This window comes from Haliotis asinina, chromosome 10 (assembly GCF_037392515.1).
Source record: "Haliotis asinina isolate JCU_RB_2024 chromosome 10, JCU_Hal_asi_v2, whole genome shotgun sequence".
In the NCBI taxonomy this organism is placed as follows: domain Eukaryota; kingdom Metazoa; phylum Mollusca; class Gastropoda; order Lepetellida; family Haliotidae; genus Haliotis; species Haliotis asinina.
In genome coordinates, this window is record NC_090289.1 from 16037129 (window position 1) to 16064415 (window position 27287).

The window sequence follows — 27287 nt, forward strand, 5'->3', positions numbered from 1 at the left end:
TACAGAAACTGACATACTTTTAGATAATGTATAATTAATAATTATAGTAATCATGCTAGAAAGGTTATTTACTCAATAAACTTGTGTCTTGCAAAAAATCAAATTGGTGAAAACTGTGGTATTTCTAGATACGACTGTAATCATGTGTTCTAGGGAATGTATCAAATCTGCTACACAGTTTAATATGTTTGTGTAGGTCAGGGAACTGGCCACTGCCTTGAATCTTTAATGAATATTGCTGTGTGCTGGTAAGCTTACTAAGTGTTCTGTTGTAACAGGAGAGGGTAGTCTGTGGAGTAAATGTCAGACAGTGTTCCAGGATATTATTCCTTCTCTGTTGCCAGATCGTTGAATATTGCTGGCTGTTTATGAGCGATGCTTTCACATACTGAAATTATTTCACTAATCAAAGAAATACAATGATTCATGATACTGATCAAAGGTTAATTGATAAATATTTATGTTGAAAAATTAGACAGTTTTTGTTTAAAATTGTGAAGTGTCACAAATGATAACAGGAAAATTGTGATAGCAAATATCTTCAGTAGTACCATGTGGCTTCCAAAGAGAATCAAATATTATCCTCACATACCAAACAGTAGTATCACATGGCTTCCAAAGATAATCAAATATTATCCTCACATACCAAACAGTAGTATCATGACAGCAAGAACCATATAAGAAAGGATTCCCCAGTGGTAGTTTTGATTAGCTGCAAATGTTTTTGGTCCAGGTTGTAATATCATAAGCATCTAAACTGTTGAGTTACCATGGATTATCATAGAATTGTTAGTGATGTACAGAATTGTTAGTGATGTACTGCCATGGTTTTGAAGTCAGCATTAATCATTTTCCTGTATTCATGCTCTGTTGAACATTATGTTATTATTTAGTTCTGTCAAATATCACAGCAGATGATCATATTGACCTTCATGTCAAGCTGACCCGTAACACCAGTAAAATGTCATCTGGTGGATGTATGGCTAAATCTATGAGTTTTGACATTGATTTGGGCTTTTATGTTGAATATACTCAAACTACTATCAAACTAAGTTTATATCTGTTGAAGAGCTGTTTGTGATTACCTATGGCACTCACTTAAGCCTCAACATGACTGATATGGCAGTCCAAAAACTTACCTAGAACAACACTTACCCAGTTTCTAGCAGATATATGAGTGACAGAACAGAAAACCAGAAGAGCTGTCCATGTGTGTCCTTGTCTGGCTCTGTTGGCCATGACAGGCACCTGATGTAATGAATGAAGGAAGTTGTCCATTAACTGTCCACTTGTTGACTTCCTCTCACTATGGTATGGTTCAGCACACGGAGATTGTATCTTTGTGCTGGTGCTTACAAGTGACCATTCCTCAAGGGTCATCTACAGGCAATTGCTGGTAATTGTCATGTTATCACCCTGGGTAATTAGGGGAGAAAGAGGATATTGAGAGGTGTATCAGATGGCAATGGTGATCATAGAGACAGTTGCCCATGATCACAATTGATGGGAAATCAGTGATAAATTATTAAGACTTTCTTGAGCTAAACAACATGAAGACAACTCTTCTCAGGTGAATTCACTTGGTGAATGTTATGGAATCTACATTGCTGGTGCAGGTTTCAAATCACATTTCAACTTAATGTGAAATTCTACAGTTCTTGAAACAGCTGAAAATAGGAGTCCTGCAAGGACAAATGGTTTCCTGAAAATGTTAAGAAGTCATCAAAATGCTTGAAGTTCTACCTCAACAGGCTGCTTGACTTGTGCTGGGTGGAGGTGTTTATGTTTAACACAGAACCAACAAGCTCACTTCATTACTTAGGTGGGAGATTCTGGAGAACTTTGACACACTCCCAAACACAACAAATGTCACCTTCCCTGTAAGGCCTAAGGTACAGGACCTTTTTGGTCCTTTGATTTGAAGCAAAATTATTTTGCAAGAATATGTAGATTGCACAGACATTAAAGAGCTAAAGAGATTTTTAGAATATAGGAAAGAAAGTTTGATATTTAGGTTGGGGGTAGAGAAAAAAATGGATGTCATGTTATTATGTAACAGTTGCTTCGCACATTACATAACTGTTCATACTTTTGAGAATCAGATTACAGTTGAATTGATTACATCCAAACCAGGTGTGTTCGGCCAGCATTCTGCTCAGGAGACAAAGATAGATCTGCTGTTCCATTTTAATTTAATAAGTCTGCTCCAGATAAGTTCAAGGGAAAGCACATTATGATATTCTGTCAAACATGCTTGCCTGCAAGCGCTTCAAGAAAAGAAAACATGCATGTATGAAAGCAACAAAAACCATATGTTAGGTACAAATAGAAACTTTGTTTAGGGAGTATGCCAAACTGTTTCACCCAGATTCTCAACCCTGTAACCCTGACAGTCTACAGCTTGACGAATGTTCCTTCTCTGTTGTGAGGATGTCGAAACTTGCCTTCAACTGGTTTCAAAGCAACTGCGTCTTGGATGGATAGTGATGACCCTGGACATGAAAAGGGGCCCAGAATGATCAAGAAATCAAGGACTGGATACCTGCCTGAAAAAAATGGCAAACTCATAAATCTTATTGAGGGCGAACTCTTTGACTTAGGAATGTCATAAGACAGCCTACATGTCAGTGTCATTTCGTTTCGGTGGATGCTGAAACTAGGAGCCATCCTGAATTGGAAAAGAAGATCTAATTTTTTCTGAGTTTGACTTTTCGCTGATATTGTTGCTGGATGGTGGTATTTTGTTGGGATATGTTCATTGAGTCTGTTGATGTGTGGTACAGGAATACACAAATGACCTTGTCTGCGTTGCCAATGACATTGTGTTAGGATATTACGCTGTACTGAAGGATTAGCGATCAACAGTGGTGTCTGAAGACTTCATTAGCATCATCATGGAGGTGATGACGTCGTATGAGGGGAACGCCTCCAGCACTACCACAATGCATACCCGCAAAATCATGGAGGCAGAAATGGTGAAAAAATATGCAATTTCACCCAAAATACAAGAAATTATTGAAAGGAGTAAAAGACGAACTCTAGATCCAGCTGTCCTTCGTTGTTTAGAATCTGAGTTTGAAATCCATGAGGTAGGTGCAGCAAAGGTTTGCTCCCTGTGACAGGTCTTGTGGATGTGTTTTTCTGATTTCTTTACAATGTGAGGAATTTGATGAATGTAAACAAATACCCGTGGTGGTATCAAGTGTTAAATGCATTAGGTCATGGGGAGCAGAGCAGCCAAGGATGCCATTCCATTAATGCATGATTTTCTTATTTCAGAGCAATGACACACTAACAAGACAACAGGGAACCACTTCTGTAAGTATCAGCCTTGAACATGACACCTCGGTTAAATCCGTGTGTAATGCAATGTGTGTGCTATTAGCGTGAGGTTGAATATAGATCAAATACACCTCATGTTTAACACAGATGCATAGAGTATCTTCCTTGTGATATCGCCATGCAACATTATTGCTTATGTCAATGCATGTGCCTCCTATATGAGTACTTACCTTTATTGGGGTCAAACGGCCTCCAGAAATCTCATCTTTGTAGCATATGACTTTCTTTGTACAGATGAATTGCGTCATGTTTAGCCCTGAAGTGTCCAGTTTAAATTAAATGCCTAGAGTTTAGGCCTTGTATATTCTTTATCTAGTTTACAGTGGTAATCTTGCGACACAGATTCTGATTCCAGTACATGTTGCCCAATACTGAAATATTAACGATGGCAAAGCAAAAGACCACATGCTTCAAATTCCTAATCACAATATATTTGAATTTCAAGCGATGGATTATAATTGTGATCATCTAGGTCAGCTTGCCCTCTCAGTTGGCATGGCGGCAACACACCTGCGTAGCATCAATATATCATACAGTGTACATCATCCAAAGGTTACCATGTCTGCGTGTCTTTTGCAGCCACCGATATCCTCTCCTGGTTCAAAGGGAATCATGTCCTCTCTCAGAGATATGATCAACAGGTGAGTGTCCAGAGCTTCGTGAAATGTAACAAGATGGAAAATGGTATGTGTAGGATACTTCAAGGCCACTTCTGAGGGGATTTCTTACTTACCTCAGTACCCAAGCTCCTACTGAGTTTGTTCCTGTGTATAACTGAAGGGGTAAGAGGGTTAATGTGGACTTGTTGCCTAACAGAAACAAGTTTACAGTTGTGTCCCATTGATGATCCAGGATCTCATAACAATGAGTTCTGATCCCAGATTTACCCTGATTAGAGTTTGTGGTTTGTGTTTGTGTGATATACAGATATGTTAGTCTCTAGTCAGGTACTACATGTGTTTCTAGCTCTGCTCTTCCATTAAGGTGACTCTTCTTTGATAGCTGAAGTAATGATCTTAGCAGCATGATGACATGTTTATTAATCGTCTGTGAACATTGATAAATCTGATAACCCGTTTTTTCTTAACAAAATCGGGTAGTGTCTGTGGGAACATTTTTCCCCATGATTTATGTTGAACTAGGGGTGGTGCTGTAGCCTTGTGGTTAAGGTGTTTGCTCGTCATGCAGAGGACCCAGGTTTGATTCCCCACATGGGCACAATGTCTGAAGCCTATTTCTGGTGTACCCCACCAAGATATTGCAGGACTTTTGCTAAGTGGAGCATAAAATTTAAGTCCCTCAGTCATGTTGAACTGCCATGAGTATGTGTTAGTACATCAGTGCTGATGATGCAGCAGATCTGTGACTATAAAGCTTGTTGTTTGTTTGCAGGGGCCAGGACCAGGGTGATGAAAACCACATGGCTCTGGACCTTACATACATCACCGAGAGGATCATTTGTAAGTAGATGTGTACATGTGTTGTTACTTCTGGGTTCAAGGGTTGGAGTGGCATTGATAAGAATCTCGCTCATTGCCCAAACTTGCTCTGTGAATTTGCATGGACAAGCCACATGAAGTGATATCTTAATTGTGTATAAGTATAAAACATCATATAAGTGATCTTAAAATTTTGTTCTAGGTGTGTATTGCTACTTTTTGTGTGTTAATGTTAGAGACATTTGTGACTGATAAATGCCAATAATTCATTCTCAGTTAGCTTCTGAAGTTTAGAGTTATCTTCCCTTTGTTCCAGCTATGGCCTTCATTGCTGAAGGTCATGACACAACATACCGCGCCAACCTCAAAGAGGTCATACAGATGTTGATGGCCAGACATGGCGACAACTCACTGGTGGGATATATATATTTATATACATGGTTATATTTCTAGTCCTGTAATCAACACTTCACATTCAGTTGATAGCTAACAGACTGCTGCAGTAATTGGTATGGCATATGTGTTGTATAAGTCAAAAATCCCAAAACGCCTCAGGATATTGTTATGACAGAAATAAGATCATATTTTCCTCATACTGTTTGTTCAATATTCAGTTCATATCAGGCAGATTCATAGAATACCTATAAATACTAACATTTTAAATCAAGGTGTTTTATGTTCATGGAATCAGCAAGCCCACCTTATTGTTAGAAACTCTTGACTTGCTAAAATGGCAAACATCCATTCAAACAAACCTTCATAGGTTGAAAACAGTAACCACATTGCCTATTATTGATTGTTATGGGAAATTACCTGTAGGTGGCCAGATTGATCTGCTTTTGCATGTATTGATACATCGGGATGAAAGAGTATATCACAGTATTAGCAGAAACATGGTATTTCTGTTCGGTATACTGTTATGCAATCCAGAAATTCTGTATTTTGTACCACAATACATACCATAGTAAGAACGTACTGTTTCCCTCTTATTCATATTGCATCACTTGCCTGGTTGTTTGTTCCCTACAGATCCTGAACATCTCTGAGAAGCGCCAGGACTTGGCCCGCCTGCATGCCAGGGTGCGGGACTGTGGCTGGCCCGACCATGTTGCCCCTCCTCTTGAGCGCCTCTGCAGTATATGCAAGTCTATCGACTCCTGGCTCAATTCAGACCCCATGCATGTCGTGGTCATTCATTGTAAGGGTGGCAAGGGGCGGATGGCAAACGTCATTGCAGCCTACATGCACTACAGCAACATCTGTGCCAGGTGAGATAAGGCCACAAATAAAGGAAACAGATTGTCAGTATGTTTGATATATTTGAGTATATCAAAGTGTTCAATTCAGAAAACAATATCGTTTGAAGTTAGTGCATGTAATACAGAGATTCAGGAAAAAGGTATATTTCATGTGCAGAAAAGGATAAGTATGGTCTTTCGTGAATAACAATGTAATAATCAGTGAAGATCTAGGATTATGAAAACCTTTCTTGATAGTAGAATTATCTAAGGTTCATATATTCTTCATATAATGTGTTGTAGATGGTCAAAGGGGAAGTAACTCTTGCTTAACTTTAGCATTGGATCATTTCTGTATTCAAACACAACCAATAATGGTTCTAGTCTGCATCTGAGCTTTTACAAATCATTGTCTTATATTTATTCAAATTTTAAATTCTGTTTAAAAGTACTAGATTTGAAGTACAGTAAATTCAATTTGTGTTGAGGAGACAGGACAAGGTGAAATAGTTTCATTACAGGAAAGTGATGTCTATTATTTTGAGAATACTTCCTTGCTTTTGTTTATGTGTCCATCAATGTTTGTCTGCAGCGCTGACCAGGCCCTCGATAGGTTTGCAATGAAGAGATTCTACGATGACAAACTGGGTGGCCTCCCTCAACCCTCTCAGAGGAGGTAGGCATACTGCAGTTATTCTTTTTACTCAAATGGTTTATATGCTGCAATGTATAAATTTTTATATAATCATTATATGATATTTTTGTAGTGCATATATGCATGCAGCTAGTGTTTGCTTGAGGTGTTGATATTTTTTAAAATTTGTTTATTATTATTGCTTTTTCTTTTAAAAAGATATTCATTGATTTCTCTTTCAAATTGAAGTGAATATTTTGTTGAAGAGGTATATTTCTGAATTTTGCTTTGGTCAGACAGGACAGGAAGTTAAATGAAAAGAATGTTAACCTTATTTTCTATTCTCAGCTCATTTATAAATGTAATTTTTTCCAGGTACGTACACTACTTCGCAGGATTACTATCAGGCGCTATCAAGATCAACAGCAATGCCCTCTACCTGCATCACATCTTGATCCACGGCGTCCCCAACTTTGACACCAGTGGTGGGTGTCGGCCGTACATCAAGGTGTACCAGGGCATGCAGCCCATCTTCACATCAGGAGTATAGTAAGTATTCACTTTCTAATGGTGCAAGTATAGAATGTATCACATGTATTTAAAGGAACCCTGAAAGAGGTAGGAGGTGCTCTTGCATATATTATGTTTAAAGGTCACATGCAACAAAAAAATCAAACATAATTAAAACACATTTTTCACTTATTCATGACATATAATATACATTGCTGCTTTAAAAAAAACAAATAAACAAAGTTATAAGCGTACAATCGCGATTCAAAAGTGCAATATTTTGTACTTGGGCTTACTTCCCCCGAAACGAAGCCTGCGGGAGATCGGACCCAGTCATACTGGGTGGATATGCACTCAAGTGTAACGACGGTTTCCGATTGGCTGTTTCATTTGCTGAGATTCTGAGGGCTCATTGTGTGTACAGAAAGATGATCTGTTTGATGGGCATTTTAGAAGTGTAGCCAGTCACAAGAAAGTAAGATTCTGTACGGATAACAACTTCTTTTTGTGTACTTGATGCGTCGTTTCAGTATAGATTCATATACTGTTGTCAAACAAAATCATATACACTAAAAGAAGTCGTTATCCATGAAGAATGTACAGACAGATGTTGGGTTTTGAAAATACATGTTCTCTAAATTTGCGCTCGATCCAATTAAAAATCATGTCAGCAGAGATGGTAAACTACTGCGTGGCTGGAATCTGTCATTCGTCCAAGTACAAAGCAGGACTTGAAACTGACAAGAGTTTGCACCAGTTTCCATCAGATCCAGTCATCCCAAAAAATGAATGTAGTATGTTTACAACCCACAGACATAAAAACATGTCATATGTATCACACGTGCCTAATTACATAATGTGGCAGACACGGGACTCGGGTGCACGAGTCATAAATCAAATTATTTTCTTTATGTCGTATAGTCTGATAGGTGTTAAGTTCAAATTGCACGTGGTCAATGATTGAAGTTGTGTACTGCATATTGTCATTAGCAGACAGTCAGGCAGACATATAGGTGTGAATAAACCAGACACTGAGCTTTCTCTGTGACAGAGACTGCTTACCACAATCAACAAGTTTTTTTACATAACGAGTAGATTATTTATTTGTTTGTGTACACAACCAAGTTTATACTACTGCTCACAACCTCAGACGCTGGGCATGCATACTGTTTCAAGCTCCACGAACCTATTCACTGCACATGCGTCACTGGCGCAGCGCAGCACAGCTGTTGAAACCAGTTTTCCCCCCAAGTGCTGGGGGGAATTTAGTGAAACGTTTGAACTCCGATTTCGCGGGCTTTTTTTCCATCGCGTTTTTTTCAACTTTATAGGTTGAATTGGCATTTTTTATGATTTGTTTTGGTAAATGCATACCGAAAGGTACCAGAATCTGCAAAGTTGTGTTTTACGTTGCATGTGACCTTTAAAGTTTCGGACAGGACAATTTGTATGATTTCCCTCAAATCTGAGTTGCAGTGTGAACAAACTTTCGCAGCCACAACTGCTATTTTCGTAAACACTGGATAAAGACTTCCACCTGTCTTTAACACTGAGGAAAACATTCTTAGAGTGTCATTTTGGTAAGGTGGATATGTGTTTGAGTATGTTAAGATGAAATATAAAAAACATGTTAAAAACTCATTACTATCAGATGATGAATATATATTCAGATGGTATGATTTGACTAGCATGAAACCTAAGGGGGATATGGGCAGAAGTCTCACCAACACAAGCAAGCTCGGATATAAAGGTGGCTTAGCTGATTGGCTACTGTGAGTATGCAGAGCCAGCAAAGAGAGGTCATGAAATTGTCTGGCTGAGCCATAGATGCATCCAGGGTATAGTGGAGATATATCTGAAAGTATACCCTGGAGAATTCGAGGATGATGTGAGGTGTGATAGCTACTCATGTCAAACATACAACACTCATGCAGATGCATTTACCATATAGTCAATCAACCACTCATGTCAAACTCACAGACGTCCATTCATATTAACTCTACAGATATACATACAGTTATACAATGTCTAGGTGCTGAGTACATTGATTAGAGTTAACATTTTTAATTGTATGGGTAATCATGAGATCATCTTCCACTATAAATAGCAATGTGATATATTTCAAGTAAATGAAATCTTAATTGCATTATTCAGTATATCAAGTTTGTAATTAAAACATACTAGAAACTACCAGTATATATCAGTGGAACAGTAGACTTGACTGGGTGCGCTTGAGCAAAGAGTTCCTAGTAAGCATGCAGGGTGACAATTGTTGGATGGAATACTAAAGGTGAAGCTTCCTGTGCCCAACTATGGAATATATGTTTGAAGTCATAAAATGTTAGCATACAAAACATAATTGTGATTTTGTGATACTTTTCTCCATCGTGTTTACCATAACTACATACAGAGTGGATGTAATAGAGGTACAGGACATTTTTGGTTTCAGTTAAGAAACAGTGCTAACTTATAAAGCTTTGCTTTCTGCTGATCAGTTATGTTGTAGGTTGGGTTTAGTTGAATAAAATCATTATTAAAGTTTCTTTAAATGCTAAATAATTCTACTGTTGATTGTGTGTTTTTGACATGTTTATTCTGCCATGGGATACTGTGAATCATGTGACAAAATATGGTACTGTTGAAATATGAAATTTAGCTTTGTGTGTTGAAATATGGTACAGTGGATCATCAATTGAAAATGTGAAGATATATATGTATGGTGGAAATGTTGTCTCATGTAGTCTCTTGTGGAGGAAATATACTGTTGATTGTATGGTGGAAATGTTGTCTCATGTAGTGTCTTTTAGTGGAAATAAACTGTGGATAGCATGGCTGAAATGTCTACACATGTAGTCTCTTGCAGTGGAAACATAGCATGGATTGTATGGTGGAAATGTTGTCTCATGTGGTGGAAATATAATGTGGATTGTATGGTGGAAATGTTGTCTCATGTGGTGGAATTATAATGTGGATTGTATGGTGGAAATGTTGAAGTACTTTGATTCAGATGTTGAAATGATACCATGGATCATCATTATGATGTTGAGATAAGGTCCTGTAGATATGTTTATGACACTGAAATATGGTACAGTGGATCAGGTTTGTGATGTTGCTTCATTAAGCTATGTTTCCATTGTGAGGAGATGCAAGAACACCATCAGTTTAAGAGTTCTCAGTAGATGACATAAGGAAGGGATCTTGTGTTAGGACTTCATGGCATGTAGGTCATGACATAGTTAACAGGCAGGCATACCTCCGGAAGATGGTTGGCTACAGTATACTACAGTGTCCAAAGGTGGTTAGCTTTAGTACACCAGTATACTACAGCGTCCGAAAGTGGTTAGCTACAGTTTACTGGTATACTACAGTGCCCGACGGTGGTTAGCTACAGGACACCAGTATACTACAGTGTCTGAAGGTGGTTAGCTATAGAATACCAGTTTCCTACAGTGTCCGAAGGTGGTTAGCAATAGAATACCAGTTTGCTACAGTGTCCGAAGGTGGTTAGCTATAGAATACCAGTTTCCTACAGTGTCCGAAGGTGGTTAGCAATAGAATACCAGTTTGCTACAGTGTCCGAAGGTGGTTAGCTATAGAATACCAGTTTCCTACAGTGTCCGAAGGTGGTTAGTGGTTGTAGTGGTTAGCAATAGAATACCAGTTTCCTACAGTGTCCGAAGGTGGTTAGCTATAGAATACCAGTTTCCTACAGTGTCCGAAGGTGGTTAGCAATAGAATACCAGTTTCCTACAGTGTCCGAAGGTGGTTAGCTATAGAATACCAGTTTCCTACAGTGTCCAATGAAGTATGTGGCATGATAGAGTGTAAATGAAAGGGCAAACAATATTTCTTTTTACTTGTACAAGTGGTAAATTTGAAATCAGTTATTGGAATCAATACTTTCCACTATGAAAAGGTGTAAACTTCCTACTGTGAAAAGGTGTAAAAATGACTTTGAAAAAAGATATCCTGCTTGCTAAATATGGGCCATCATGTGGTTTATTTTTGGTGATATTATTATTATTATTCAGCTGTGACATTGTGGAAAATGAGCACAGGTTATACTGTGTTTTCTGCATAAAGCCATGGTCTTACCATCCTCAGTCATCAACATTACTGGACACCTGTGCTTGTGGATAGTAAGTCTGGATTATGTGTGCACCTGATCAGAATGCCTGAATACCTGACAGGCACACTTAGTAGCTGACACTGATAAAGTTGAAGAATCATACCCAGAAATATGTCAATCTTCAAAGCATTATGTTTAGAACACAGCTGTTTTTACACAAAAATGCCAACAAGCAAGCCCAGGACAAGGAACCACAAAGTACATCCAAGCCAACTCCCAGACAGCAAATCAACATTCCTTTCAGCACAAGTGTTCAGCTTCAGACAAAACTGTAGCAAGTGAAGGCAGTGGCTAAAACTGAACCCACTTCTTTTGTACACTTGCTTGTGTCGCTATACAACAAATTGATGAACGCAAAATGATGAATAATTGTTGCATTATCAACATCTTATGATGCAGGTTGCAGTCTGAGCTGTAGGTGTCCATACATGTTTCAATAGTGAGTTTATATATGGACTGGCAAATGGTTGTTTTGATTTTGAATCATGACACACAAGCGGAAGCAAAGTCTCTGTTGAGGTTAGCATTCCTGTGAAAACTCTGTGAGCAGGACTTGCTAGAAATAGCCCTATGACGAAGTTGAGTGAGTGTTGCACACGTCTAGCTACCTCACGGAGGAGGGAGGGAGGCTTCCACTATGACTAATTTAGGACTGACTAGGGAAGAAGTCTTCTGGATCAAGTTTCAGGAAGACAGCCCAGGTGCTTCTGGAGCAGAGGGGAGGGGGTGTGAGGGCAGTGGTTGGATGGGGAGAGGGAAGATTAACACTAACAATACAGCAGTGGTTGGAGGGGATGAGATTACTCAATACAATAGTGGTTGGAGTGGGTAGAGGGGATGAGATTATCCAATACAGCAGTGGTAGGAGGGGGTAGAGGGGATGAGGTTATGCAATACAGCAGTGGTTGGAAGGGTAGAGGGGATGAGATTATCCTATACAGCAGTGGTTAGGGGAGGATGGAGGATGAAATTACCCAATACAGTAGTGGTTAGAGGAGGATGGAGGATGGAATTACCCAATACAGCAGTGGTTAAGGAGAATGGAATTACCCAATACAGCAGTGGTTAGAGGGGATGGGATTACCCAATACAGCAGTGGTTAGAGGGGATGGGATTGATTAATACAGCATTGATTGGAGGGGATAAGATTACTCAATACAGCAGTTGGACGGGAGGGGATTGCTCAGTACAGCATTGGTTGGAAATGTCGGGGTGTTTGATCAGAAATTAACCAATACAGCACAGGTAAAAGGGATGAGATTAACCACTACAGTAGTAGGTGTCGGTTACATCGCAGGTATTACACCTGGCTGATTATCTCTGACTACCCTCAACTACTACTGACACATCACAAAGAGCACCTAAGGAATGTTGCCTTGTGGACTAGATTACCTTAAAAATGTGAAAAAGTTCACCTTAATTACACAGTTGTCTAGGCAAGGAGAAACAATGGTTTTTTTCCTCTGTGGTATTGGATGCTGGTTGTATTACAGTTATTGCTTGGCCAATCACAAGGAGGTTTCACAGTACTTCAGTCAAGGGGTGATTCAGTTAGGAAGTATATTGGCAGTCTATGGTGGTAATGTTACAGTAGGGGAGTTTATACAGGAAGTAGAGAAGATTGGTATAGTGTAGGGGAGAGCGGGATAAAGCTTATAACAGTTCCAACATACATGCAATAAACGGTGTTCCATTGATTGAAAATAATAAACAAATTGATCAAAAACATGTTTTGAATTTTGTTGTCTTAATTTAACACAGTTGAATGAAGTATCCTAGCAAATTTCATGAATATTCACAAACAAGCATGTTCTCAACAGAGTAAAACTATGAGCATTGTACTCGCTGTTTCATATCATCACGAAATATTACTGTAACGTGTCTATGAATAAATTTTCCATCTATTGTGAACGTAATGAGGTGTACTGATAAATATTTGTTGTGTAATGAACAGAATAATTCCATTAACACTTATTTAAAAAAACATGGGGAAAAAATCTCAAAATTGGAAATTACATTAAAAATATATGTATTTCAAATATAACTGATAATCATTCAGCACAAGTGCTACAATAATTGATAGTGGTTTTGGTTTCCTATCCTCAACATAAATGCAATTACTAGGAGTAGATATACAACTACTGCAGGAGACACAGGGGAGGGTTGGGGAGGGGTATGGTTGTACTTAGTAACCAAATGGTGGATAATCCATCACTGGAATGTAGGCATGGAGAGTTGTGTGTTCGAACATCACGTTAAATATCCACTTCACATTTTCATTACACAGGTGGTCAGCAACAACATTTAGTATGTGAAGAATATAAATGCATAACATTCTCTTTACACTGCTTCATCTATAGATCCACAGTACTATGTGATCGTCAGAATCTCATTTTAAACAAATATTTCATCATTTAAGTTATCCACATTATCTTGTTGTGAAATTAGAAACTTTGACTGTTTGTGTTTTTGGAGCCAGTGTGCTCAACATGGATGTTTAAACTGTGGAGAACTATGAGCTATGATGGATCACTCTGTGCATGAAATAAAACAGGCTGACTTTGCTGGATCTGGGAAATAGCAACAAGATGCAACTCTAGAGTTTATGTAAGAAATCAATGAATGCAATCAGTTTCATAGTTTCTGGTTATTTTTACTATGCTTTAATCATGTTTCTCACAGAGATCCACAGAAGTTATGTGTACGTATGTTACAATACTTCCATAAAGGTTGATTATGATAAGAAACAGATTGTACCCTCGGGGTGTACACTGTATTGTATCCTTACCTTTTTGTACATACCAGTGTAGTGCTCTTGTTCTGAAATATACCACTTGTGTGTGCTGTGTCCGTGATCACAGAATGATTTCGGGAATGTAGGTATGAATGTATATTTAAATGAAATCTATTGTGTACTCTACAATTTTGCAGAGGATGGTTGTAGACTACATACTTTCTTTTGTTTTCCAGGTTTACAAAAATAACTAAGTACCTCCATCATTCATATATGAGACAATTTTGTTCTTGTCCAAGCAGTCATGGCTTTGTCACATTCTAAAGCATGTAAGAAATCTGTGTAATTATTAAACTTGTGGTCCTTACTTTCAGTGTGAGCTGCACATTGCATGTGTTCACTACAGAAATGGCTAGTGCTTCCACAAATGCCAGTTAGTTCAGTGAATCACAAATTGATGTAGAATGAATATTGTTTCCTTTAGGGCAGGAGCACATCAACTGCTAACTCTTTCCTAACATCAATAGATTTTAGATATATTGAGGTCAACCAAAGATGATACAAGCACGGACCATCTGGACAGCACAGACATAAATGAGCTGTCTACTAATGCACACAAACCTGGTTGACCTTTCGATTAGATACTAAAACCTCTTGATTTCTTGTGTCACCATCGTGAATCAATGGTGTCTGTATAATAAATCATGTTCTCTTACACAGCAACGTGACAGACAACATGCAAAAGGTTTGCATCTCGATATCACCTGGCATCCCCCTGCGAGGTGACATCCTGATGAAGTGCTACCACAAGAAGACACGCACAGGACAACGCGAGATGATCTGGAGGTGTCAGTTCCACACCTGTGCCATCTCTGACTACAACCTTGTCTTCACCAAGCAGGAGCTGGACGATGCAATCAATGGTGAGTTGACATCACGACATGTATGATGTATCTTATATGAACCAACCCCCAGAATTCTGTTTTACAGTACAACTAAATATACAGAACAGCAAAAGTAATGCAAGTGTTGAAAAAATAATATCTCATAAAAGTAAGTGTTTGTTTTTATGTCTTCTATTTGAAAACTTGACAAAGTAAGAGGGTTGTATTTCTTTTGCTGTTAAGTGTAGTATAAGCAATGTTGATAAAACTGAATATTTTAATGCTGTGAAGTCAGATTGTAATTTATATTAAAACTAGTTGAATGTGGCCAGTTCTTGACCTAACAGGCAATCTGATAGCTGACTGTCCTGAAATGTCCAGCTACATTAGTGTGCTTTCTGACTGTGGTCTAGTCTTGTGCCTTCTGGTGGTGAACCTCTGGTGGTGAACCTCTGCTGGTGAACCTCCAAGCAGGGAGAACAATGCACATCATTGGTTTGTCTGATCCTCAAACTGCTAGAATCTGCAACTAGCTATGAGATTGGGATAGGGCCAGATATAATGGCCAGGTGTCTGCACTGTTTTCACCCCGCCTGCCCACCATTGTACTCTCCATTCAGGATTGAAGTATCTATTGCCATATGTTTTGTTTGTTCTATGGAGTTACTTCAAGCTTTGCTTGACTGTGTGAAAATTGTGTTAATCAACACTCTTGACCTTGAAATTCAGTGGCTTAATGAAAAAGAAAGACTTAATAAGTAATGATGATTACTGATATTGTACCAACTGTAATTCCTGAACAGATCTGTATCTGTAGTTGTATAAAGTAGCAATCCTACTACTGAACAGTCCATGTGTTCCAAGGGTGTAGGAGGCTAGAGTATTTGCAGAGTCACTTATCTCACTGATTACACTCCTGAAGGCAGCTCTTCTCCAGAATGGGCAAACACTAAACTTGAAACGTGATGCTAAAACCCTCCTTCCTCTATCAGACATATCAGGAGAAGTTTAAATATGGGACAGGAACCATTGGAAATGTTGCATGAAATAATATTATGACATCTGTTGCAAGCCTGGCTTGTACCTGATACACATATACCAAAGAAGCTTTTGGGGTCTGACATTGATCGATGAATGACAGGATGCTCTATCTGAGGCGTAGTGTTGTGGGATAACGTTGTGATATAGAGGAAGTTGTTCTCCAGACCCTTTAGTGTGGTTGATACTGGTCGTCACATATCTGTACACTGCTGGATGGGGAGATACATGTCTAGATACATGAACCCATTACAGGTTCCAGGGCCACAGAATCATACACAGCCAATACTTCGGAAGTCCTGATGAAGATAGTCTGTTTCAGTCTCAGTCCCTGAACCACTATGTTCCCTACAGCCAAGCCCCAGCTGAAACCCTTAATGAAGCAAGTCTTAGATTTCTTCAAGTTCTGAATCTCTGGTCTTTTGGGTCTCTTTTCAGTGTATATTGCTCTATTTGTTGCAATCAAAATTATATATATTCAGAGACTAAGCATTAGTCTATCATGGTGAGTGAATCAGTTTTGGGCAATAATTCTTTTACCATTAGGCAAACAACAAACACTGTTATCACATCAGGTAATATCTGCATCAAAGAAAGAAAAAGTTTTAATAAAGTAACTGATAAGTTAGCTTATGAAAGCTAGTGTGTGAATGTATAGCAGCAATGTATCATTTGGTAGTACACTCTGCAGGTGACCTGCCCATATTCATGCTGGATTCAAGTATATTGCAGTATACTGCAGTTATAAATGTACTGCTTGTCAGACTGACCTGGCCATCACATTAGCATCAGGATGGTGTATGTTTTCATGCATGGTTAGAAGCAGGAATGTAAGCCTAACGCACTGCTGTTGCCAAGCTAGTGACCATGATTAAAGGGTCTGTATGCATCATGTAGACTTTCGTTTATCTAGTGTGAAACTGAGGGCAGGGCAGTAACTGGCCTACTTCCCATGTTGCCTACAGGTTCTAGTGTAAAATGTCCTGTGACCCACTGCGCCATTACTGACCATTCTGTTTGGATTATCTTTACCTTGTCTTTGTGTGACTTGTTTCATATATGTCACAATGTTTACAGATGTACCATGTATTTTTATTGCCCACTTTACGGGTTGCTCATAGTTCTGTATCCAAAGTTGCTCTTAGTTCTGTATCCAACTGATGGTTGACTTATTTCATGGAGGGTAGATTAGCCTTGTTGTTTAATCATTTGCTCATCATGCCGAAGACAATGGTTCGATTCCCAATGTTGGTACAGTGTGTGAAGCCCATTTCTGGTGTCCCCTTCGGTGATATTGCTAGAATATTGCTACAAGCAACATGAAACCCCACTCACTCACTCACTGATTTCATCAAGTCTGGTCTGGTGTTCTGATCATGGTGGCCGCAGCTTGTTGAACGCACCACACACCACCGTCTGACCCCTCATTCTGCAGTGTGGAGTAAGCGGGCATCACTACGTGTGCACCTATCAGCATACTATGGCTACTCCGACAAACATGACTTGTGCACAAGAACGTGTCTGTTTTCTAATGTGTTTATGTAAAAGTGACTGGTCCACTGATACTTATTAAACAAGGCCAGTGTTCTGGAAAGGATCTGCTTCACTTGGACTACCCTTTAGCACTGAGCTGTTTTCCTAATAGACTCCACAGATGCTATCATTAGCACTGGCAAATTTCACACACTCACTCAACTTGATGCATGAAAAATATATCATTTACCCTGGTTCACTCAATATGGGTACGGTCTTTTCATAAGACACTTTCTTCTCTAAATGCAATCCTCATGTGCAGTATAGAATATGCACAGTCTCAAGTGTGTTCTACTTTCAGTATTATGAGTTCTACCTTGGAATGTTAATTCACCAAACATCTGCACAGTGTACTTGATTACTACGTCAGCTTGGCCGTAACACACACCTTGGCAGTTTGACATGCAGATGTATGCCCTCTGTATGCACTACATTATGTCACTGTGTGTTACGTACATGAGCGATTTGCCTTGAGCTTGTTGTATGACATTCCTGTAGCAGGTCACTTACAAACATGTGCTCATGGCACTCAGAGAGCAGAAAATATTCATAATACATTGACTTCAGGTATTTACAATAACCCTGTAGTGCTCATACGTGTTGAAAGGGGCTGTTAACAGCATATCCATGCAATTCATATTGAGTAGAATGACTGTTGAAAGGGGCTGTTAACAGCATATCCATGCAATTCATATTGAGTAGAATGACTACAGTCACTGCAGTATGGGTCTTTTCGAAGCTTGTTGAAATACATAATTTTGGTTTCTTCATTAACCTGTCCAAAATACGTACATTCACATATGCGTGTGAAATGTTAGACCATGTTCTTTCAGACACAAGATGTATCACCCCACCTCACAGGAATGTGTCAAGATGGAAAACTGGGATTTCTGTTATGCTGCATTGCTTTTTTTTCCAGATTATGGTGTATTATTATCTATGGTGCCTCTCAGTGCTGTAAACTCCCTCCTGCCCGACTGTCCGGGTGGTTTGTTATGCGAACAATCAGTTTTAATAAGTTGCTCTCACTATGGTTTTGAATGAATCTGACTTTGAGTAAAATGACTAAAGCCTTGATTGAAACAAAATTTAAGACATTAAGCAGTTTCCTTCCTCTTATTTACCTTCTTATTATTTTTCTAAATCCAAAAAAATCTGTATAGGCAACTTTCCAAGTGGACCAGTAACTTTTGAGAGTTACCAGACCAGTTGTCTGGCTGAAGTTTTGGTGAGTTTTCAACATTGTACCACTGGTACATCCTGCATACATCTCAGGTCTGGTCTCCCCTACCCTCTGCATGTGCTGCATCCACTGTCCTCTGTAGGGAAACAGGTGCCCTTTCTGTTCTAGGAGTTACACACATGGTACCCATTGCTTTAGTCTGTGTGATCTGTGCTCTTCACAGTGGTGTGAAATAGGAGATTATTTCTGCTCTAGAAGGTACACTCTGCCTTAATCTCTGTGTTGCTGATCAACAATCATCACATTCTCCTGTAACAGGTAGTTATATCTGCTCCTTACATGCTCCATAGCTCACAATTCTGATGTGTGTTGCCCCATCACTCATAAGCTCTGAGGTAAGCTCTGATAAGATATATGGATGAACAATTTCTTTATTGCAGTCAAGTGCCATGTGGTAATAAAGAAGGTGTTCATCAATACATTGTATCTTTACTTACCACTTTAAATGCCTGTTGTTGAAGTAAATCTACAGGAACAAGTTATTTATGTTCTACTGTGTACTCAGATGCATTGAGCATCCGCCATCTAAACAATGTCCCTACAACATAGGATGGTTTTGCCTATTCTGTATGGTTCACTTGCCTGCACAAACACCCAACAAGACAGAATGACAACTCTGGTATCATGTTACAGGGATTTGTCTGCAGGGACCACTGAAGCTTTTCTGTTTCACCCCTCACCTAAGGTGCAATAAAATGTAGTGGTGATGATGGGTAGCTGAGTGTAACACGAGGGGAAATGGGGCCCAGCTTGCTTCTACATACTGTAGTCACTGTCTCCTTTATCTGGATGGAGACTGAGTATTGAGGAACTAAAAGCTTGTGTATGACCACCTGCCTTGATTCCTTGCTATACTTGGAACTTGTAATCCAGTAAGTTTTGACATATTCTTGATAGGTTATCTCACAGCTTCATTTCATAGGCATCAGATAGTTTTCTGTTGATGTTGTGTGAGAATCTATAAGAGACTTATTATATCAGTGTTCATTTAGAGTGTATAATGGTTAGGTTTGACCATTGACCATGATTAAACTCCAGCAGATGCTCAAATTGTAAGAAAATGTATCAAGCATCAGGTTTCATGGCCATGCCCACAAATAGAATGTTTTCATTTAACCTACATTCTGAATTAAAAGGGATTGCAGGTGAGCAGGACTCTTGATAGCGAGTAACCTCTGCAATCCTCTGTTTGGTTTTGTCAGCTCTTATCATTTCAACAGCTTATTTGTCAGCCAGCTTTGGTGAGGAAATAAAGGTGAGGAAATGACTTCCCTGACAATACTTTAGAGTGGGTAATCCTGGCAACGTCAGCACACAAGTTCCGACAAAGCCAACAGGTTCCGCTGTTTCAGGTGTCGGAATGTTCTATCATGTTGTGGATTGTGGCTATACCTACGTATATATCAAAGCTGGAGTGAGGAAGGCCCTCCAGGAAATAAATGGCTCCTTCACTATGACCTTTCGTGCCATTAAGCTAGTGATGGGGCTCAAGAGCGACTGATTCATCAAGACATGAGCTAATTTGGTGGCATGCTATTTCTGTCAGCATGCAGCAGTTGAATTGAATACTGAACACATACTTGTTCTAATTAAATCCTTTTCTATTATTTAGGACTTAAATTGTACAATTTCGGAGTTTGAGTGTGTTTTGAATGTGTAAGGAGAGCTGACATATGGGAGTGGTTCAGCCATCAACATAGTTTGAGGATTACTAGTTTATTGAGATTTATACCTGGTGAGATCACCTGTTGCTGCTTCTCAGAGAGTGGCCATTCCATTCTGGATAGATTGACAATCTGTTGAAATGAGTTATCAAGGAAATAGCTTATCTTTGGAAAATATAGTAGTGATGTAAATAAATATTGCATTACTGATGACTGATAATGACATTTCATGAATGAGTGTTCCCTCCCTACTGGGAGTATCTACAAACAACATACTTTCCTGTCATAGATGCAGTCAGGCATAATGAGTTCTCATCGGATATTTTTCTTCCAAAAAATGAGGAATAGTTCAATAGGTCCATAATTTCACCTTACTTTCTGTATTACACACCTTACGTCTACATTCCCCCACAACTGAGCCCACCTGAGGCAAAAATACAACACCTAAAGTCACAATCCTGTGATCTGTTATCACAGAACTAGTAGCCATTATTGTAATAATAACTGACAACTGCAGATGGAGAATTGGCCAGAGACATGATTGCCCAGCCCATGGCGCTATAAAGGGGAGCTATAATCACCCCTCTCTGCTGAGTCCAGAATGGGAGGCAGATCTGTACAGCAGCATTCCCCATGCCTGACACCATCCCACTATCAACAGGTTCCTCACAAGTGGCAACTCTTGGGGTTGCCACGGTGATCCACTGATGTCGGCCATCTTGGAACTATCTCTGAGAGGGGAAGTTTTGTGAGTTCTCTAAGCTTTGATGCTCAGAGCCTAAACTCCTGGGATAAAGTAGTTTTGTTTCGTCTGGGATTATTTCTTCATTGCTCATAGGATGGGAAGTGATACCATGTATTTGGTGGATAGATTTGGTGATAAATTGTGTGTTTTATGACAAGTTCGTTGGATTGTGTATGTGCCATCTGTGATACCTCCAGGGCTGAAGGCAAGTTTCTTGTTGATGTGTTCATGAAGAAACAGGTAATACTGTAATCATAAACTCAAAACATTAACATCTGAGCAAGAACATAGTTGTATGAAGGCTATAAATCATAAACATGTTTCTTTCAAAGCAACTGGTAGAAAACTTTGAAACCTTGGTCCCACACAGAATTTTATGTCTGATGCATTAAAATGTTGTAGAAAGACATCTGGCAAAACAGATGTAGGTAGAATACTCAAAGCCAGGGTGTCTAGCAGGGATGTTTTTATGGAGTAGTTTTATAAGTTGTGCAGAATGCGATCTTGATACCTACAGGTTGAAACAAGTACACCCACAGAAATGTCAGGCTCTTTTACATATAGTCAACCTCTTTGATGTTCACAATTTGACAAATTCCTCTATTGAATCACATTTAGACAAGCTGACCAGTTCGATACAAGAACTGTTCCAAATATTTGTTTGAAAGTTTGGCGGATGGCATCCAGTGTGATTCATGTGACCTGATTTCTGCAATCTGCAATGGGCCTTCCCTCCCTCCCTCCTGCCCCACCTTGCTGCCTCTCCAGATGTGAGTGTGTATGCACATGTGAGGTAAAGGCCAAACTCTGGATGGGCAGTGCTGGCATTACCCTCTCTGTGCACACTGTGTTGGGAGCAGAGGTTAATGATAAAAGTAGAACATGATATCATGTAACTTGTAGAGCTATCAAACAGAGGCTGTTAGTCTTTGCTGAATGTCAGGGTGGAAACATAATTTTGAATAAAATGGCATTAGAACAATATTTTATCGATTCCACTCTATGGCAGATTACAACTTCTAATCAAATGAGCCTGTGACAGTTGCAGTATGGAATATCTGGGCAGTACCATCATAATCGAATCCGATTATTTCTCACTGACATCTCCTTGCCATCATGTATCAGTTCTGAATACCACTTTTCTCTATCATTATTGTTGTGGACAAGACTTCCTTTTTGCTATTTTATGATGAGATGAGGATGCAGTGAATAATTTTATATTTTCAAGACCTACACAAATGATTTCCTATCGCGATTTATATGGACATATTCAAAGAATTTGATAGGTTAGGTTTGTAACAGGAAGTTCAAATGGAAGCCTAACTTTCATGGTTAGCATTATTTGGCATATCAACACATGTCTTGTGTTGGACAGATCATATCATGTTTCATTGTTACACAGTATATATTCCATCTATTTATTTGTTTCAGATCCACGCTTCCCCGACTCAGGAAAAGTAGAATTTGTGTTTGGTCCGCGGTCTGATGGTTTGGTTTCAGGTGAGTTCCTCTTCTGCTTATTGTTTGACTAGTCTACACTTCGGGAAGGACCTCCGTGTCCTTTACTGAATAATGTGTGACTTCTCCTCAAACCAACCGCAGCATTTAGGCCATTGTGACTCATTTAGTTCACTGTAGGTTTACAAGCACTTTCAGCACTTCAATAACTTCAAGAATAGACCCTGGAAACTAATTTAAGAAGTCTAATCTAATATGTAAAACTGCAGACAAGCTAGGGCTACTTCAGTTTTACTTCCTGGTGTTCAACCTCAAATACCACCTGATCCTGCAAGGTCAAAGTGACCCAAATGTATAACGAAGGCTTTGAGTTACCATAGAAAAGTCATTCTGGAATTACTTGTGGTTGCCAAAGAAAATTTCTATCTTGTCTTATTAGCTCAGCATCAACATGTTTATACCATGACTTCACCCTGTGAAACTGAAACTGATAAATCATTTCAAGCAGCTTGTAACATCCCTAGTAAAATAAATCCACACAGCAGTTTGACATGTCTTGTTTAGTCAGTCTCTTCTCAGGCTTCCAGTAACACATACACTTCATGGAAAATCTGAAGTGGGCAAAAAGTAATTGTTGCACATCAACATGAAAAAGCATGAGCTGTACAACCCACCATTCCTGAATCCTGGTGTATATATTTTTAAACTCTTCAACCAAGTCTGCAAGTGTTTATTTGTGGCAGTCTTTTCCTGGTGCTGACTCACCTTGACAATGAAGGTGAAGCTTCATGATGCCTCCCCCATTTTTAGCAGCACTTTTTTTGAGAATAGATTGGTTTACAAAGATGCACTGGGTGGTGGTATATTCTGATTGTGTTTCTGCCAGCAGGATTAGGACATCGTTAGAAGTAGAAAAACTGCAGCTGGGGTTAGGTGAAATAAACATGATAAGGTAGTGGATGGAATGTTCAGAATCTTGTCAGGGATTTGGCTTGTCACTCAGAATGAAATCTACATATGAAATCTACAAGGAAATGATAAAGTATGTTTATGTAGACCGCCATTAAAGTTAAGTGTTTGGCTGCACACAGTTGTAGACTTCCTGGGTGGTGGTTGCCCATATTAGGAGCACAGTGTCTGGCTCTGGGTAATATCGTCACAAATCAAGCCCCGCAACACTGTTTAAATGCCAGCATGTAGTCAGGTGTTGTAGATTCTCTTGCAGACTCTTTGAGAAAAAATACTATCTAATTCAGGTCTCAAACGATTTGGCAAATCTGTATTGCCCTAGCTCTTGGAAATTAATCATTGTTAAAACCATCATTTGGATTCTATTTTATCAATCATAGAACTGGGGCCGGTTAGTGCAACAGCTGTTCATAAGATGAATATGTGTAAAAGTTGGGTCATCATTTTCTTAACAGTTCAGATTTATGAAACTCAAAATCCAAACTTTACTGATGAAAATATATGAAAATTTTTCTCAGGCATTCCTACAATATTCCTAAAGTAACCCTCCAAATTGTAGGTTTGTTACTATCATCTTAAAAGTGAAGTGCATATAAAGTGAACTACTGTTTTGTGGCATAAGGCAGAATATCTATTTGCCAAGCAGTGCAACTCATGCAGGTAATAAATGTGACCCAAATATAGATACGAGAACCACCCATGTCGTAGACAGCTGATATGGCCTGTGACCACAATATATCAAGGTTAGCCAAACCCACATTTCTACAGTTGGACCATTTGCAGTTTCCACAGTTATATTATTTTGGAATTTAAGTTAAGGCATGAATGACATCATTGATGTTATATGTCCTGTTGATTGTTATTTTGATCTAAAATATGGTGATTTTTGGATGAGTCGTATTGATTGTGGTTCTACTTTTAAAGTTCCTTTGATGTTAGATCGGTGCAGTAAAATAAAATTTTATGAATGACTTCCCAACCTTCCAATATCCTTCCGATACATAATAAAGACCTTCAATTCAATTCCCAGTGTTAATGGGCGGTGGGGTAGCCTAGTGGTTAAAGCGTTCGCTCGATATTGCTGGAATATTGCTAAAAGTGGCGTAAGACTAAAACTCACTCACTCACTCACTCACCCAGTGTTAATACTGAAATGTCAGTCTTAGAATGGTTTACACTCAAGCCAGATAACTGACTAACTGAAGGCCCTATTGAAGTTCAAGTACATGAAGCTTGGCTATTTTATGCCAAGTGTTGTCTGGCTTGTCTGAAACAAACTCATTGATTTCCTTAATTAACCAGCCAGACTGAGCTATTACACACCTTCTCAGATGCAGTGACCAGTAGCAAGACCAAGCAGGAAGTGTTGAGTGGTTGGGTTGAGGTGTAGAGGCCCCCAGCAGGGACTCTGATAAGACAAGTTGGCTTCAGAAGTCCTTAGATTCCGGGCTGATGAAGTCTTCTCTACTGCTAGGCTGCCCAACTATGTAGAACCTCTCATGGCAGGCATCCATGAAGACTAACACATGTTGGTTGCTAGTTTGAGTTTGCAACTGTTTAAACAGTATGTTCGTGTATGTTCTGCTGAAAATAAATCTGGAATGGTTTCAAGATTTGAGGACATTTATAAAGGCAGTACAATGGTCTTGAGAAGTGGCATGACAAATGTATCTGAGAAATGTGATATGATTAGAGCAAGAGAAGCAGACGATAATAGTAGGAAGGTGTATGGGGTCTGCAAAACATTTTGGGCTTCATTACTGAACTTGATAGTTCATCTGATAGTTTAGAACACGCATAGTTGGTTATTGGTGTTTTTAGCTCACCTTGTAGGAAATGAACCATTTTGACCTATTCTTTGTAGCTTCTTGAGAGGCCTTTAGAAGTTGGTTTTGTAGTTAAAGGCAAATAATATGGATGACAACTTCTTGTTTTATTTTCACAACATATCTGGAATGTTCCGCACCCCTTCTTATTCATTGTATTTGTTTGGCCATGTGAGGATTTTAAATGGTTCAGATATACTTCAGCCATGAGTAATGAACAAGAATTAATATCAATTTAAGGCTATGAAATGGTCTCAGGGAAAATAAGTCAAAGACTTTGATGTCATTGTTAACTAGAGACCATGCTGATTCTAGGGACAAGGCCAAAGTCACCCAATGTTCCTGAAGTCAGCCAACTGTGTTTCTAGGTTCTACAGTACATCCCTATGCTTATGAAGATTAAGGGAGCTTACACACCATGACCTATACACTGTTATAGCCACAGATTCTTGAACCTCTAACTGTCCCTGTGATTCCCCTTGTCTATAGTGTGGTGGTGGGGAAGTCTGATGCTTTAAGCATCCTTTCATCATGATGAAGAGCTAAGTGTGATTTCCCACATAGGTATAATATGTGAAGGCCATTTCAGTTGTCCCCCATTGGGATATTTCTGGAATATTGCTAAAAGCAGCATAAAACCAAATTCTCTCTCTTGTCAATAGTATTGACATTAATTCTTAACATTATATATTGACTGTTTGTGAACATGTTATTCAGGCTGGGGTTTGGTTGTATTTGTGATGCAACATTCAGTCCTTTGTGTATGTAATATGTGGAAGTTTAATTGAGCAATTATTATAGTGAGAATTGGACTATTAGGCCAGATAATGTGACATTATATAGATATATTAACAGTTGTAAGTCTAATGTCACATAATCCTGACTTAATAATGAGAACTCAGAATGTCAGCAGAAGTGATGAAGTTGAGGCATCTGTTACTGTGTTGCATTGCTGACAACACTTGTCGACCATTGAAGTGAGGCAGTCTTGTCTTCAGTTATAGCAAGACATAGTGTACAAGTGTCTTCTGACATACCACGAAATGAAACACTGGAGACAACTCTCATTACATTGAGGCACTGCTGAGACCAGACAAATAGTACTGGAGCCCTGTTCCCTGAGACTTGGGTTGATGCCCCTTGATGGCTATGGTTGTTGTCAAGTGATGTCCATGGTTGATGTCCCTTGATGACCATGGTTGTCGTCAAGCGATGTCCATGGTTAATGTCCCTTGATGACCATGGTTGTTGTCAAGTGATGTCCATGGTTAATGTCCCTTGATGACCTAGGTTGTTGTCAAGTGATGTCCATGGTTAATGTCCCTTGATGACCTTGGTTGTTGTCAAGTGATGTCCATGGTTGATGCCCCTTGATGGCTATGGTTGTTGTCAAGTGATGTCCATGGTTAATATCCCTTGATGACCTAGGTTGTTGTCAAGTGATGTCCATGGTTAATGTCCCTTGATGACCTTGGTTGTTGTCAAGTGATGTCCATGGTTGATGCCCCTTGATGGCTATGGTTGTTGTCAAGTGATGTCCATGGTTAATGTCCCTTGATGACCATGGTTGTTGTCAAGTGATGTCCATGGTTAATGTCCCTTGATGACCTAGGTTGTTGTCAAGTGATGTCCATGGTTAATGTCCCTTGATGACCTTGGTTGTTGTCAAGTGATGTCCATGGTTGATGCCCCTTGATGGCTATGGTTGTTGTCAAGTGATGTCCATGGTTGATGCCCCTTGATGGCTATGGTTGTTGTCAAGTGATGTCCATGGTTGATGCCCTTTGATGGCTATGGTTGTTGTCAAGTGATGTCCATGGTTGATGCCCTTTGATGGCTATGGTTGTTGTCAAGTGATGTCCATGGTTGATGCCCTTTGATGGCTATGGTTGTTGTCAAGT

The 27287-nt window shown here is 39.2% G+C and overlaps 1 protein-coding gene across 30 annotated transcripts in view; it reads left to right on the top strand.

Annotated features, from left to right (window-relative positions):
* Positions 1-27287, top strand: part of LOC137298984 (tensin-3-like) — a 230683-nt gene that overhangs the window by 180646 nt on the left and 22750 nt on the right. For all 30 annotated transcript variants that reach the window (XM_067831414.1, XM_067831422.1, XM_067831425.1 and 27 more), the window contains 9 exons: positions 3280-3318; positions 3922-3983; positions 4735-4802; positions 5098-5195; positions 5811-6049; positions 6612-6695; positions 7029-7202; positions 14747-14949; positions 22565-22633. In XM_067831414.1, coding sequence (XP_067687515.1) covers positions 3280-3318; positions 3922-3983; positions 4735-4802; positions 5098-5195; positions 5811-6049; positions 6612-6695; positions 7029-7202; positions 14747-14949; positions 22565-22633 — 1036 coding nt within the window. The remainder of the gene's footprint in view (positions 1-3279; positions 3319-3921; positions 3984-4734; positions 4803-5097; positions 5196-5810; positions 6050-6611; positions 6696-7028; positions 7203-14746; positions 14950-22564; positions 22634-27287) is intronic.